This window comes from Odontomachus brunneus, unplaced genomic scaffold (assembly GCF_010583005.1).
Source record: "Odontomachus brunneus isolate Ranch 3 - 2012 unplaced genomic scaffold, Obru_v1 Obru_scaffold_051, whole genome shotgun sequence".
NCBI classification, from domain to species: Eukaryota; Metazoa; Arthropoda; class Insecta; order Hymenoptera; family Formicidae; genus Odontomachus; species Odontomachus brunneus.
The window spans coordinates 164,888-182,290 of record NW_022639501.1 but is presented as its reverse complement, the minus strand read 5'-3'; the positions used below and the strand labels follow the sequence as shown (position 1 = coordinate 182,290).

General features: G+C 39.0%; 1 protein-coding gene across 4 annotated transcripts in view; it reads left to right on the top strand.

Annotated features, from left to right (window-relative positions):
- LOC116845333 (cytochrome P450 306a1) overlaps positions 1-16,112 on the top strand; it is a 35,644-nt gene extending 19,532 nt beyond the window's left edge. For all 4 annotated transcript variants that reach the window (XM_032817883.1, XM_032817884.1, XM_032817882.1 and 1 more), the window contains 6 exons: positions 6,630-6,775; positions 7,632-7,834; positions 10,054-10,348; positions 10,468-10,620; positions 15,535-15,709; positions 15,802-16,112. In XM_032817883.1, coding sequence (XP_032673774.1) covers positions 6,630-6,775; positions 7,632-7,834; positions 10,054-10,348; positions 10,468-10,620; positions 15,535-15,709; positions 15,802-15,980 — 1,151 coding nt within the window. In that variant the 3' untranslated portion in view covers positions 15,981-16,112. The remainder of the gene's footprint in view (positions 1-6,629; positions 6,776-7,631; positions 7,835-10,053; positions 10,349-10,467; positions 10,621-15,534; positions 15,710-15,801) is intronic.
- Positions 16,113-17,403: the final 1,291 nt, after the last annotated feature.

The following is a 17,403-nucleotide window of genomic DNA, read 5'->3' as shown; positions in this document are numbered from 1 at the left end:
GGGGGGGGGGGGGGGGAGGGGCGGATGAGCGAGAGGGAGGGAAGCGTGATTCAACAATATCTAAAAATACCAATCCCGTCGGATTTTTGCTTCGAGTATCTCCCGATCGAATGAAACTGGGATGCCCGCCGGAGGATAAGCCGGCAGATTTTCAATTCAATTGCACACCACGTCGACTCTTTTTATGCAACTTCGAAAAAGGCAATCAGCAGACGTGATGATCTACATCGTTGTAGAAAAGTCGCAGTTCCAATCGGTGTAATCAGACTCGGCATACCACAGCACTGACTCAACGCGATGCAGTCAGGCGCGCGTGTAAAATCAATATTACAAGCGAGCTCTCAAGCGACTATTCCCGTTTGGCGTATTACAAACGCGTAACACTGACGTAAGATGTCCGCGATTTTCCTGACGGCTTGTTTTCCTCTTTCGAGCGCGGCTGTGGGTGTGGGTGGAATTTCATTTTTTCTCTCACGACGATCGTGCTCGCCACGCAGTACCCTTGACGCCGACGAACTTGTGCATCTCTCTCTCTCTCTCTCTCTCTCTCTCTCTCTCTCTCTCTCTTTCATTTTACATAATTACCGACACATCGATTACTTTCGACTACAACGAGCAGAGAGACAACTTGTTCCATCCGAATAAAAAATTGTCTGAAAACTTTTAAACATGGTCTGATAACAATCAAACTGAAAATGAAAATCGCCCTGAAATCAGTATTGTATGAAAAAATAAATTAATATCCTAGGAAATGTAATTGCAGAAGAAATATCTAAAAAATTCGGCTGAATCTAATTTATTTTCTTGATATCACTGAGCGATTTTAATTGCCGGATAATGGCGTCAATAAATCGCTCATTAGCGTACAGAATTGGGAATGCTTCGAATATTGACGAAGCGAGTTTGATGAGCCCGGCTCCTCCTTCGACGTCCATCATTCTTTTTCCCGTTTTCGTAACGAACGGTTCATCCGTGATTGGGTAGGTTAGGTACGTCAGAACGAGCCGGGAACCGGCCGCGACTCGCACCAATACGAAGGACTCTCACTTTTATCGGTCTCCTTGAAGGAAGTTCTCCCGGTCGTCGACGGTTCTGCTCTGCATCTGCGGGGAATTACAGTTAGCTCTGCAAGGACGGGCCGACGGCCTCTCCCATTAAGAGCGACAGAGCGCTGCACGGACGACCGGCGTTCACATCGACGACCTGTCACGACCTACGCGCCTGAAGGTCGTCGATGATCGCTCGGAATCCTCCAGTTTTCTCCAAGTTGGCGCAATTAATCGAGACCCCCTGGAGAAAAATCGTGACGACGGCAGTTCGATAAAGTTATATTCCGTGAATGCGCCTATAAAACCTCTTGGATTCGCAGGACAGCTTTTCCACAGGAGACTTGAAGTCTCTGAAAATTTATTTAATTCCCAGCAACGCGTAAAGAAACGGACATACTTGTTGGCAATTCTTGATAACGTTATCATTGAAAAATTATCTCAATTGTCTTCATTTGAGAGAAAGCGATTTTCCGATCACTGCATACAAATATCACTCTATTGATAAGAAAAGCAATTATTAGTTTAGCTTCTTTCTGTTGAGTAATAATTATCTTCAAGAAAGAGTATGTTTTTAATAATAATCTTCAAATATATACAACACATTTTAGAAAAGCTTACGTACTCAATAAAAGAATTTAATCTGTTTACAAAAATATTGTAAAACTATTATACAAAAATATTATAAAACTTTATTGTTAAATATTATAAAACTGTTTACAAAAATATTGTAAAACTTTATTGAAGAAAACGAGTTTTCTGAGAGAACCTGAGTCGAAATTTTGATCCTACTTTCAGCGTCACTATACCATTCAACACCTATTTTGATATTCTGAAGCCTATTTTAACACAACCTATTTTGATGCTAAAGAAAGTGAAAGTGGAAATTTCGGACATCATTAAAGTCAAAGTAAGAGTAAATTGTATCATTAGAATTAAACCTAACTTTACTAACTTAACTTTTACTGCGTTGTAGAATTCAAGGTTTAACATAGGGTCAAAATTTCGACTTGGGAAATTTGATGAACTTATGATTTGCGGATATATAAGCTTATGAAATACTTGAAACATTCATTTGAATGTAGTGTGTATTTTTCTGTGTGTACTATTCCATGTTTTTTGACCAGTCATTATTATCATGAATAATTATTATAGATATACTTCGTTTTGTTGACACAATTGTCAAATCCCGTGATCGAAAGGTTGCGGATTATTAATTAGAACACATTGATTCAATTCAATAGAACACATTGGTGCTATTTGCAAGCAGTATACATGCCACAAGTTGTGCAACATTGCTTAAATAACGAAGAGATCTCCCGAATCTTTTTTCCAGCGTTTGCCTTGAAAGTCTTACGCATAAGAGCACATTCACACCTTGGCAGAAAAGCACATTCACACCTTGGCAGAAAAGCAGAAGCTAATTGTGCTGATAGAAAAACAGAAACTATCATCTGACCGCGAGTTCTGATTGGTCTCTGCCTTTCTGCTTTTCCGCCAAGGTGCGAATTCACTCTAATATAATCGCGGTTTCGCGCGATCATTATCGAATAGTCGTACTTGGACTGACCGAATGCACTAACCCAGTATTTTAATGCTGCGTCGTGAAACGCGCGATCGATCGATCAATTGATCGATCGGCCGGCTGTATTTGGATGGGACGGCAATCGCGTGTCTCCTTCTTCTCGCGCTGCATTCATCGGCTTTTTGCCGGCCGCGGTGGAATGACCGGCCCTGAAACGTTCGGACGCATATATGCATTATCCGTCTCTCGTCCGGTTTATTTCTGGCGGTTCGCGAATTCGTGTGCGCGCCTCCTCGTCGAGCTCGAGTGATGTCATCTCCTGAAATCACCGCGGCGGGGTGTTTAGTTGCGTAAGAATCGGTCGGCAAGGAGAGCTCATTGTCCGTAGCTGCGCGTCGCGTCAGCATCGCGCGGATACGTCGCGAAGTTGAAGCACTGCGCGAGCTGCGAAGTTGTAAAGAATTATTCAGCGTTACGGCTGCGGAATAACGAAACGTTCCCGAGTTAGACACGCCGTGTGTGTATTGGAGTTTTTCCTCTTCTTTCTCTTAATTTATATATAATGCCCGCTATTATAATATCTTGATAATAATGAACATGTTATGTCTCTTAAAGAGTTTCTTAAAGATAAAAGCAAGACGTTCAATTACAGAACAATTATGGGGCAATTATAACGCAATTATCGAATAGCACTTAAGGAATAATGATAGAAAAATGAAATTCTTCTTGCCTCGCGATAAGAAACTCGTAAAAATATTAAGTACAATGCGGAGAGAAATCTAGTCCCGACTAGAAATTTGTAGATGTGATGTGTCCTCGAATCCTAATTATTGATCCGCCAGCTGTTTAACCTGCGATTTACGTAGGTTGGACGCTTGACTCTTTTTGCGCATCCGGCGATTTTCGCGGGCAAGTGGTTTTCAATATGCTTCTCCCAGCGTAGGCCGCGTTTTCCCCGTTCGCTCTTTTTATTCTGTTTCTTTGACTTCGTTATCGTCGTAGTTCATTCCTTTAAATACATTTTTTTAGAGGATTTTTCGTACAAATTACCCTGCTGAAGGATTAAGATACTGAGAGAAAAAAATGGTTGATCTAACTAAAATTATAGTTACTTTTGACTCTAACCATATTTTTTGGTTTTTCTAATGTATATTAATAATTAGGACTCGAGGGCATTACAAACCTGATAACTGATTGGAATTGACCTGATCGAAATCATGAGATAAATTTCTAGTCGGGACGTTCCATCTACATACTTTATGAGCTACTGATCGCGTGACTCGACGATTTTATGTTTGAATTATCATTCTTTAAACTTTCTACACGGAAAAAATGTCAGTTTGTGTGACTAAGACTAAACGAAAAACTCGCTGACGAGAAATAATATTTTTGTTACCGGAAACATTCGTCTAAACATTGAGCTGCACTAAAACTCGATTCAGATAACTGAGCGCAATTGGCTGTCCGAGTCGAAATTTTAGCCCTACTTTGGGCCTGAACTTTCTAACATCTGTATATTCTGAAGAATCTGTGCATGTGTAATACATATGGAAATCCTACTTAGCACTAAGTGGCCGAAAACGCCGAAAAACGTCATTTGTAAGTTCTAAAGAAGGCCTCTCTCTCCGCAAAGCTAGTAGATTCAATCAAAAAAGATAGGAAGAGATAGATTCAAAATATCAAAACAGTTAAATGGAATATTGAGCTCTTGTAAGTAGAATCAACTTGTTTCGACTTGGGTGAATAGAAACTTCTTACAGAAATCTTTCTGTTTCTCTAACCGAGTTTTTCATTCGGTAATGAAAAATGATTCAAGTAACAGAAAATTCAGTTACACTAACGGATTAATTTTTTTATGTATAATTGCTCTATAATTGTCCTGTGACTAAACATATCACAGTTTCTTCTTTCCTTCCTTCCATCTTTAAGGGCCGATTATTCCAACCTCTTGGTAAGTTACCTAACAGTTAAATCATACGTTTGTCTTCGTTTTTTCTTCAAATTGGACAAAGGCAGACATACGATTTAATTATTATAGCTTACCAAGAAGTTGGAACAATCGGCCTCAAAAGTATTACTTAACGTCCAAAAGTTCAGTCATAAGTCGCGATACTTTATTTCTCCAGATGGAAACAATTTTTAAGACCGATCGATCGATGATGAGAGATTAATGCACACGTAACGCGTTTGCGATCCCGGAAAGTTTTTTGGCGTCATTTAAATACGACACTGACCTATTGACAATGCAGGCTTTTAGAACAAGCTGTGAATGATAAATAGCGTCGTAAATACAACGCGTGCTAACCTATTTGTAGCTCGTGCTGTAAGTCCGTGTTATTTCTGTCCTATTGTAGTATTACAATAATAACGTTTCACGTCACTGCATATTCGAGTCGAAATTTTGGTCCTGTTAAATCTCGAATTTTACAACGCAGTAGGAACTAAATTTGCAAAGTAGGTTTAATTATAATGATACAATCTACTCCTATTTTGACTCTAATAATTTCCCTTTCACTTTCTTTAATTTCCCTTTTCACTTTCTTTAGCGTCAAAATAGGATATATTATAGATTTCAGGATATCAAAATAAGTGTTGAATGGAATAATAAGGCTGAAAGTAAGATCAAAATTTCGACTCAGGATATTTTTCTTGATATCCAAGTCAAAATTTTGGCCCTATGTTAAATTTTGAATTCTACAACGCAGTAGGAGCTAAATCAGCAAAGTACGTAGTAAAGTAAAGTATTTCTAGATTTAGCGTCAAAATAGGTGTTGAATGGAATAGTGATGTTGAAAATTTCGACTCTGGTTATAACTTTTTGGGGAAATATGTCTCCGATATTTCGGTAAAATTGCATTTCGGGACTTGCGGATTTGCAGTATTATGACCGTTCGGAAATTATTTCAGAATGTCGAGCTTTCGAGAGGACGCGCATGTCCACCCACAAAAAAGCAGCGTCTGGCAAATTGCGCGCCAAAGATCTCGATCTGTATTCCCGCGGCACGCCGGCCTCGATAATCTCACTGTGCGATAATCAGGATTCCGAGATCATTCTCGCGCCGGCGAGGCTCGCGTGTGATCTGGCTACGAAATTGATACGAAGTGGATGCGAGCGGCACACCTTCGCCGCCGCCGTCGCGGCTGACGGTGCTCCGCTCCGTGAAGTTTCCATCTGCTATCCGCGATCGTCGAGGATCACTTGGATTTTTCAGCCTGGGCAAACGAGCCGCTATCGTTATCGTTATATCACCGGTGCCTCCGCAAAGGTGTCTCGCACGTAGGTGCGACCAGGTGCAAATATTTGTCCGATTGCATCGGGGCGGCCGTTGGTAAATACCAACGACCCGAGGCGAGTTCTTCGCTGGCATTGTCGTTGGACGCTTCTTCCGCCACAACAGTGGCGCGAAGTCACGCCGGTCATTAACGGCGTTATCCGCTCTGATCAGTCGCGATCGCGCTCTCCACCCTCTGTCAAGCCCAAAATGACAAGCGTGCGCTCGGGCTAGGGCGGAAGGGGCAAGGAGATCGGGAATGCGCGAAACCGAAAGGAGCGTTTCGCGAGATATCCACCGGTACAGCGCGCCGACGGGGATGAGCACTCCGTCACTATCGCCGTCATCTTTAATCAACGATCACGATCGCTATTAATCGACGATCGCCGTGCCTGGATTATCTTGCGAACACGCGCGCCCGCGCACCGCCAGGACGAACGGTGAGTGGGTGCGGTGAGAGATTATTGTTTATTCATTCGAGGATTATCCTTCGGCGAGTTCAGTGGCTGCGCCTACTTACGGAAAATGACGGTAATCCTCTCGCTATTTTTTATACCCTCCTACCGAGCGCTGCTCGATTCTACGCAGGAGGGACGCGACTGAGGCGGTTTTATTTACGACCGCGCGATTAAAGCGCGACGCGCGAATCGTCTTCCCAAAAAATAAAATAAATAAAAGACTGAGAGGGGAAGAGAGAGAGAGAGAGAGAGAGAGAGAGAGAGAGAGAGAGAGAGAGAAAGAGATTTGAACGAGGTTCTTATCTGTGTTCCTTTGTGCACTCCATAGGCCTTATTTGCGCCGAGGGTGACCTTTGGAGAGATCAAAGAAGGTTCGTGACCGGATGCCTGAAGAATCTCGGTATGGTGAAATTCGGCTTCAGAAGGGACAAGATGGAGGAAAGGATTCTCGCTGCCGTGGAACAATGCGTATCGGTATATTTTTGGCTAAGATAATTTACACAAGGCTACACCGTGTCAAGGAAAGCAGTATATTGATGAACGAATATCTTTCTGTCAGAGAGAGAGAGAGAGAGAGACGGAGAGAGAGGAATATTCACGCCGCGATGAATAAACTTACGCGCGAATTCGCATGTCACTCGTGTTACAGTGCAACTGATTATCTTCTGGAAATGTCATCGTATTTAATGAAGCTATCAATTTCCGTGGCATTTCGACGCCGTCAGTTCGCTCGACAATTTAGACGCAGAGACAATTATCGTACGATATCACGTGAAAGGAACAAGCGTCAACGATAACTCGTTGCGTTATGTTCAAGTTTCGCGGGATATATTACCTTCGTATCTTCCTCAGGAGCGTTCACATTCTTCTGAATTCTTGTCGTATACGGCGAATAAAACGAATATGCATTACAGAAACACATGTTGAAAATGTTAAAATAAAAATTGCAGTGAGATTTTTTTGTAATTTTTGATCAAATAGAATTATAATATAAATTATATATGATATAAATTATGATTGAAATTATATATTACATATTTCATTGTATATGTGAAATTATATATATGTATATATATATATATATATATATATATATTTGTTTAAAAATGTTATGTACACGTTTTTGACATTTCACTATTAAATTATTAAAATTATTTGAATATATTTTGTATTGTATCAGAGAGGGGAATAGATCATCAAATTTACTATTTCTATACCGAGAAAAATTTCATTTTATAGTACAGCTTTGTAAACAAAATTAAAAGAAGAATACAATTTTAATGTGATTTTCATTGCAATATTTTCTCCGTGTACTTTATTGATGTCTCAGAAACTAAGAATTCGAGCGACGGCAGACGGTATCGATCCATTAGAGACGCTTCATCACCACATGGGTAATTTGATAAACGACCTCGTGTTCGGCAAGGTTTACGAGGAGGATGACGACGTGTGGAGGTGGCTGAGGCACTTGCAGGAGGAAGGAGTCAAGCACATCGGAGTCGCGGGGCCGTTGAATTTTTTGCCGTTTCTCAGGTACAGTGCTATCTCCGGCAAGGATCCTTCGAGCCTTCCCGGTTCGACGGAGTCGCGTCGATTTGCATTGCGCGCGATATGCTTTGCGCCACGCTAACGAAAGGTAAACCGCATTATGTCGGCGTGGAAAACGCCGAGCAAATTGATTCGCACGACCAATTAACACATCAATGATGCGAGGATGATTCATTGAACATCTGCCATGCAAATGCCGCGTTTTCCATCGGAAGCAGCGATTCTCACTGCGATAAGCTAACAAGGATAGGCCGTTATTTTTTGCACTACTAACTATCGATGACAGATGATACGATAAATTGAACGGTACACCAGGAAATCTTTCTAAAAAAAGAGACAAGGAAAAAGAGAAATAAAAACAGTATGGAGAAGAATTCTGCTCGTTGCACTTGCTGTGAAAAGACTGTGAAAAGACTGTGAAAAAAGCTTACCGATAAAACATGCTTAGACCAAATGGGCTGCAGTTGAAAAATTAAATTGTCTTGTCATATAGAACAATCAGAAATACAAAACAGTCAGTCACCATGGATCTTGGTGTAAAATTAAAAATTTTAGAAGGATAATTTATTTCTAATGGAAGAAACAATTCCGTTGGTGCAATCGAATTTTCGGTTGCTCAGGGATCAGATGAAAACTAAGAATAAAAAAATTCCTTTATGAGGCTTCTATAGGGTAAAGCGGGGTAATTTCAAACTTTTTGAACAATTTTTCGAGAAATAATTTTATTCTTACATTGAATATATAGTAGGAAACTCACATGTCTAAGGAGTATTTACCTAATATATGAGAAATTACTCTTTAAATCTTAAGGCGTAATACCATTATCCAATTTACCCCTATAATTTTAATGAAGATCAATTTTGAGGGGTAATTCGGATACCTTAAGGGGTAATTTGAATAACATTAAAAATGAGCATTAATATTATAACAAAAACTAAATCATGTATTTAAATGTTGTTTTTTCAACATTTTATTATACTTTTCAGATCAAATTGAACATAAATTAGAAAAACGTGTAATAAAATTGAATACAAATTAAAAAATCAAAATAATCATATTAGTCCCGTATAATATTTTAAATACAACGAACATAAATAAACTAACATTAACTAAAATTAACATTATAATTATAATTACATTAACATAATAATTATAATGAATATTATAATATTATAATAAAAGCAAAACATTATTTTTATCTATTGTGTTTTTTATATTAAATTGCATTTTTTGTAAACAAAATTAAGCAAAAATTAAGACAATTAATAAGAGAAAAAATAATCATGTTAGTGTTACATAAAAAATTCATATATGAGAGTCATAAATGAACTGTTTTTTTTTTTGTTCCAACGCATTGCTCATGATACCATTGCCTCATACTTTCTTTGTTCCAATTTAGTCGAGTATCCTTTTTTCATGTCTCATCATTTGAAATAACAAAATGTGTCTTAAAACAGTTGAAATATACATATTAGGGAACTGAGTGCGTTATTCAAATTGCCCCATGAAAATGTATCCAAATTATCCTGTACGCCGATATAAAAACATTGTAATATAGTACTACAATAACTCAACAAAATGCGCCACTAGTCGACGTGGTGATCGCTAATACATGCGGGAAACTTTTTTAGGTTATATTGTTATCATAGCTTTTACGTAGATTTTATAAAAGCTTAAGCTAGCAGAATATTTTCTTATAAACTGTAGTAACAATAGAAGTTCTCTACATACTCTACTTAATATAAAATATTCCACAGACCTTCAGATTTTTTGAAACTTGTATGAATATGTAGACCACAGTATGTTCTTTACTGCTAACCTCAAACATAAAACATGGCGTCTTATATTTTTTTGAAATTGTCGCAAATGCTTAATATTACCCCGCTATCCAAATTACCTCGCTATACCCTATAGTTAATTGTTCTCAGTTGCCTCAACCGAGTTCTAATATTGTTGAATATTCAAACGAATATTTTCGGTTACAACAACAAAAATATTAGTTTTCGTAACAGAGATATCACTTCTAATTATCTAATTTTATTTTATAATATAATTTTTTATTTGGTTAGATTACATCAGTTGAGATTTCTTTCTCATGTATAATACAATTATAGTTATGATATAATTATAAACTAATTAGATATATTGGAGAAAGCCTAATTATATCTCCTTGAAATTTTGTTCTGATTTGTCCGACTACATAGATTCGTACCACGATATGGCAGAATAATGCACTCACTAATTGACGGCAAGATGAAGTCACACCAGGTGTACCAAATGATCATCGACGAGCATCGTGCTCGACGCGAGAAGACGGACAGCTTTCTCGCGGCTTTTGACGAGGAGATGAGGAGTAGGGCCGACGCGGGCACCACTGGATACTTTACTCGGCCACAATTCTATCATTTGTTGGCAGACCTCTTCGGCGCTGGTGTCGACACCACCCTAACGACCCTGCGTTGGTTCCTGCTCTTCATGGCGGTCTATCCGGACGAGCAAGTACGCTTCTGTTTTCAAGTTGCATTATTTTTCGTGGAGTACATTTTTTGCGAACAGGCGTCGCCATCTTGTTACTTGGGAGTTGGCGCCTTCTTGTACAATCTGCTTCGTTTGTGCAGAAAAAGATTCAGGATGAAATGAACGACCTGTTGGGAGAAAGGCAGCCTGGCTTGATAGACAGACCCGCTTTAATTCGACTAGAGGCGGCCATCTCGGAGGCACAAAGGTTGCGAAGCGTTACACCGGTTGGCATTCCTCATGGTACCACACAGGTAATCACGGCTCGCTTGCTTCTCGAAACAAGCGAGAAAGTCTACGGTTGCCCACAGAGGTTTCTTCCAACATTCTCTCTCAAATAGTTTCGTCTCACTCTATGAACAAAATCACGCGTATACCTACTGGAATATAATAATTTGCTGTTAAACAAATTTATTTGTGATAATTATTGTGACGAAGATCACAATGGGACACGGTTGAGCGTTAAGGGAATGTTGAAGTGGTTGACTAATTTCGAAAATGTCGATGACGTAAAGACGATCGTCACTGACACAATCACGCTATCCTCTTCGTATTTCTTGTACACCAAACTCCACTAACGCAATCCCATCCCGAAGAATTGAGATACCAAGTCATCCAGTCAGGCGCAACAAATATTCGTGCATCACAACTATGGGCCATTCAAGGAACAGGCAACGCTGCTCCAAAGCAGCGAATGGTAACCATATGTCGATTTGACAACTTTGTAACACGAAGTTTAAACGGATTGGTAACCTAGTTTAGTAAAAAGATGTTTCAAAACGAATGACGAGCAGAAAAGCAGTGGAGACGGTCACCACGTCATAAATACCGAAATTAGCTCTGTGTGAGTATAGCAATAATATTTGCGTAAAATTATTCTTAGTCTAGACACCAATGACTCTCTATACGATGACAGATCGCTGTCTTGGAGCAGCGTTGCAGATTCCTCAAATGGCCCATAGTCATGATGCACGAATATTTAGATTTGTTGCGCCTGACTAGACGATTTTTCAAAACAGGACTAATGGAGACATTAATGGAATCTGGTGTACATATAGAACTTACGTGTGTTACTTTGATTCACCATATTCAGCGGGAAAACCTAATTACGCAGAGTATGTAGAAATCTTTCTGCAAACTTTTCCAATATTTTTAAGCATCTGAATTCAGATGCGCACAGCAATGTTCTTCAAAATTTTTGGAGCATTCACACTTTCGATATGTTACAAAACTTTTAGATTAGGCAAATATTATGCTAACTGACAGCTTGAGATTTTACATTAACCCATTAACGCCCAAATGTGCTGAAATTTTACGTTGATTTGAGTCATTTATTTTACTATGAAAATGAGATCTGTTTATAAAGAGTACCATTCCTACCAATTTCGATGTTGCTCTATCGAATAGCGTTGAGAAAATTAAAAAAAATTGCAATTTATGCAACATTTTTGCAAAATAAAATAAAAAAACGCTAATTTTTTCTTCTTCCGCTATTTTCTCCATAAAAACATGTTAGTATCGCTCGAGAAAGTGTCTATGGGTGCGTTCCTTTATTTACTGCGAGTACTGACGCAAGTAATGACGTCATGAAAGTATACTGCTAGTAGCGTTCCATTTTAACTTTGAGCACTGTCGAGGTGCTGCAAAGTTACAAATCGAAACGAGCCACAGTATGCTTCGTGTTATGTTTATAGTTTGCATGTTCGTGCATTTGTTTACAAACATGAGTGGAAACTCAAATACTAATATGACTGTAATTGCATTAATTGCAAGTATAATAAGAGAATACATAGATGACGAATCAAGCAAAAGCGATTCAGACATAGAAATAATAAAACAGTCACGGCATAATAAAAAAAGACATAATAAAGACATAATAAAGACATAAAAAAGATATAATAAAAACATAATAAAAACATAATTAAATCTTAAATATTTTAAACTTCATAAATTTATAAATTTATGTTACAAATTATTTATATATCTTCATATATAAAAGTAAATAATAATTAAAATAATAATAAATATGTAAAATATAAGTGAACAAGAATATTTATATATATAACAATCACAATATTCATATATATAACATACAGTTAAACTAAAAATCAATAATCCTTACCATTTCGAACTCTTGCCACATCCTCCGAATTTACACCTACTATATATGGTTCGTTATTCTCATTATCAATTAACCCTAAGTATACATTATCAATTAACCCTAAGTATATCCTAAGTTACTCTCATTATCAATTAACCCTAAGTATACACATTTGGGTCTCGGAAACCTCAGACAAAATTTGAAACTTAGTAGAGAGAATAAGTAAGGAGGATACGATCGCCGTGTAAAAAAAATTTGAAGTCTCATCTGTAGATAGCAACTGTCGGAGCAGTCAATTATCTGTCGGTTTAGTGGTAATTCACACGTAAAGTAAGCCCGGGATCTCCCAGACTCCAGTATGTACTTCGTGTAACTTTTTTGCAAGTAAGTATATTTTGTAATTAATTTTATTCGAATTCATAGCGTAAATATATAAAAAATGTTAGATAAAATAAGTAATGTAAAAATAAGAACTAATTTTTATTGGGAGACAGAAACACGGACTAAACGCTCAAAATGATATTACCTTGTTGGATGAATATTATCGGGACCTTGAATAAGTTCTTGCTGTTTTCCAACAGTAGGCGTTACCAGAACTGCATGCGTGTAGTTTAAGATGGTAACGCATCTATAAAAAAGTACTATAAGCAAGCTTGAAATTCAGTGTATGTCATTTTGCCGAAGTGTAAATAATTTTTTTTTTTTCATAGTGTTAAACATGTCGAGTTTCGTGCCAAAAAAAGAATATTTGCGGGGAATTTTACTGCACTACTTTATTTAAAAAAAATCTGCAGCTGAAGCACACAGAATTCTTATTGAGACTTACGGCGACCATGCTCTGTCGGAAACAACAATGCAGAGATTGGTTTAGACGCTTCAAAAATAATGATTTTGATGTTGAAGATAAAGAACGCTCTGACGCACCGAAAAAGTTTGAAGACGAAGAATTGGAGGTATTACTTCATGTCAGACGCTAGTTGAACTTGCAGAATCATTAGGAGTTGATCACACAACAGTTTCGAAACGTTTGAAAGTATTAGGAATTATTCAAAAGCAAGGACATTGGGTGCCGTACGAGTTGAAGCCGAGAGATATCGAACGGCGTCTTTTCACGTGTGAACAGCTGCTTCAACGGTAGAAAAGGAAAAGTTTTTTGCATCGTATCGTGACTGGCGGTGAAAAGTGGATACACTACGATAACCCTAAGCGTAGAAGATCGTGGGGTAAGCCAAGCCATGCATCAACATCGTCGGCAAAGCCGAATATCCATGGTTCGAAGCTTTTGCTCTGCATTTCGTGGGATCAGCTGGGTGTAGTTTATTATGAGCTGCTCAAACCGAATGAAACTATCACGGGAGATCGCTATCGACTACAATTGTTGCGTTTGAGCCGAGCATTGAAGGAAAAACGGCTGCTATACGAACAGAGACACGACAAAGTGATTTTGCAACATGACAACGCTCGGCCACATGTTGCACAATCGGTGAAAACCTACTTGGAAACGCTTAAATGGGAAGTCCTATCTCACCCGCCATATTCACCAGACATTGCCCCTTCCGATTATCACTTGTTCCAACCGATGGCACATGGCCTGGCTGAGCAGCACTTCCATTCTTATGAAGATGCCAAAAAATGGGTCGACTCTTGGATAGCCTCAAAAGACGTGTCATTTTTCCGACGTGGAATTCAAATGCTGCCAGAAAGATGGGAAAAAGTAGTGGCTAGCGATGGACAATACTTTCAGTGACATGTTTTTTACGACTTTTTTTAAATAAAGCATTAATTTTCACGAAAAATCAGCGAGAACTTATTCAAGGTCCTAATATTTGTCGCTTTTAAATTATTGACGTTTTTCTTTTTCTATTTCTGTTTCTGTTACATGCATTACAAGTTATTGAGTTTGTATTTTTTAACAAAAATCCTAACTCTTATACCTGCTTGTAAAACAGAAAATAGAATTATGAAAAATCATCAATCTTGGAGTCTTGTAATTTTCATGATAATATTCCAATATATAGGCGACGATAATATTTAGGCGACGATTTTTTTCTTTATACCTTGAAATATGCCTTTTCAAAATCTGAAAACTTTTTACGATTATCTCTATTATCAAAAAAGATATGCATTTTTCAAGCTATTACAGTAAAATGACGTTTCTTTTGCATTTATGAGTAATTCTAATATTTCAATACGTCTTTATTATGTGATGCTTATTATGACTTAATTCTAATTTTTAATAAATATATGTGTCTATTAACAATCAGGAAAAAAGTTAAAATACGGTGATTTTTACCAGAGTTATAATAAAAAAAGTAGCTGGGGTCCTTCAGATCCCAATGTAGCATCTACGTATGCGAAAAATAAGTGTGTATACTTAGGTTAACTCTATGTGAACAGCCATCTTGTACTGTGACTACTTTACCTCGTCGGCTGCAGTAGCCGTAGCAGGAAGTGACATCAAAATTCATGACGTCACAAACTCATCGAAGCTTTTGCTTTTGCTTTTGCAGTGCACTGTAGCTTATTTCGGAACGCTATTGGCAGTACTGACAATATTTGCAGTAAATAACAATAGGAACGTGTTCTCGACACTAACTTAAAAAATATGTCATGGGTATTTTTTTCAACAAACAAGGCAGTACCAAAATGGCGGTCGATTTGAAGCGTGATATTTTCATTTAGTTATCGAAATTGTTTTAAAGTCAATGTTATTACAAATAATTACATTAACTAATTATTACTACTAAATTACATTAATCTACCATTGGTAGGAATGGTACTTTTTATAAACAACAGACCTCATTTCCGTAGTAAAATAAATGGCTCAAATTAACGCAAAATTTCACCACATTTGGGCGTTAATGGGTTAAAATTTTTTTCCATTTTCGTCACATATCGAGCAACGTTCCTGTTTATTTTTGCACGTAGTTTCATTGCGTAAAAACATTCGTAATTCTGTATAAACAGTACAACGTAAACTTTGCGGAAAAATGTCAGTATTCCATTAGTAAAGTTTTCAGCGTCCTTTTAACAATACAATAAAATCCGAAATGATTCGTGCATTTAGGATACACAAATAGGGGGCTACGACGTGCCGAAAGGTACCATGGTTATTCCGCTGCAATGGGCCATCCATATGGATCCTTGCTATTGGCACGAGCCACTCCGCTTTGAGCCCGGGAGATTCATCGCGCAGGATGGAAGTCTTGCCAAGCCGGAAGCCTTTCTACCTTTTCAAGCGGGTGAGTTTATTCGCGGGACGAAATGGAGGAAGGTACTGTTCAGGCCTCTCGTTCAATGTATTGTTGGTCGCTACTTTTTGCAATGTACGCAGGTAAACGTATGTGCGTCGGCGACGAGCTGGCCAGGATGATATTATTTCTTTTTGCTGCAAGAATTCTCCGCTCGTTCGTTATTTCGCTGCCAGCCGGCGCATGTATCGATCTCGACGGCGAATGCGGAATCACCCTGGTGCCGAAGCCGCATCGCTTGGTTTTTACGTCGCGGGAATAAATTTGCATAAATCCTCGATATTCTCTCATATATATATGACATGTTACGCAATGCTCTCTAAAAATGCACACGCAAATATGTACGCTTAATTTTCGCTTTATGTAAGTGTTTGCATTAAATCCCGTTGAGAAAACGACACTCTCGCCTCCTTAAAAGTCCCATTCCGCCGATATTGATCGATACACTTATCGACACAGTTGGTGCACTTCTTCGGAAAAAATGTACAAATGAATGCCGCGAGATTGCGAGATTGCCGGCCGTATTGAATTTCACCGGCGCCGAATATTTCGGTCCGCTGGCGTCAAAAGAAACGATTTGATTAAAATTCGCGAGACAAACCGCGCGAGGAAATATTCACCCTGTAGAAATGGAGCAAATGGAATGTATTTGCACGTGCGCACGTGCGCGCGCACACACACGCACGCACACGTACCCCGCTCGTATTTTATATTTGCGAGGCGCGTTCTTTTGCTATCGCGCATTCCCAATATGGAGACATAAAAATCGTTAAAGTGTCAGCCGCGATTACATCGGGAAATGATTTTACATAAACTACGCCGCCACACTTCGCGTCGCTCCTACTCTCCTCTCGCACTCTCCTGTTCTTCACGCGCGTCTTGCATCGCGTCGAGATATTCCGCTGAAGTTATGCAACGCGCGCGCGTTTTTTCTTCTTCTTCACAATGTAGCGGCCTTGGTTATACCATAGACGCACCGTTCGCCGAATTTGGATGCGTTTCCTCCTACGAATCGCGCCGAGAGGCGCAAAAACATTTCGGAGAAAACATCACAGGATGGCTTTTCGCCTGAAAAGGTCGAGGCTCTGAGATGAACGATGCAAGCATTCGAAGGTCTCTTCCGGCTTCTTTTTTTGTTTTTTATACTCGTACTAATTCGCTCGTGCATTTTAGTGCTGTTAATGCTATTTCTCGACAGCATGATGTACGACGCGCGAGATTACATAACCAACGTAAAATTCGCTCGTAAATCAATCGATCATACGGCCCGCTCACCGGACTCGCTTCTCCTTGGCGCTCGACTTGATTTTTTTCTTTTATGGCGTGCACAATGAAGGCGACTGGAATGACACCTTTGTGCGATAACAGCCGAATAATTGAGCGGATGCACAGCGGCGAATGTAAATCTGGAGTGAGCGTACGTAAACGTACAGACGCGGCGCAAAATCGACAGATGTGGACCGATCGATTCTCGTCTGGAAGGCGCCGATCAGCGCCTACGATTTCGTGGCTACGACCCGGCCGAATCGTGGCTGCTGAGCGCAGTTTTGGTCCGGAGAAAGATCTCGGGGCACGCGCGCCGAGCTATATGAAGCCGCTCTATCAACATACTTTCAACCTTGTGTGCCGGGTAGTAAGAGAGAAAAGAAAAGGAGAAAAAGAAAATAAGAAACGCCTCTTCCTAC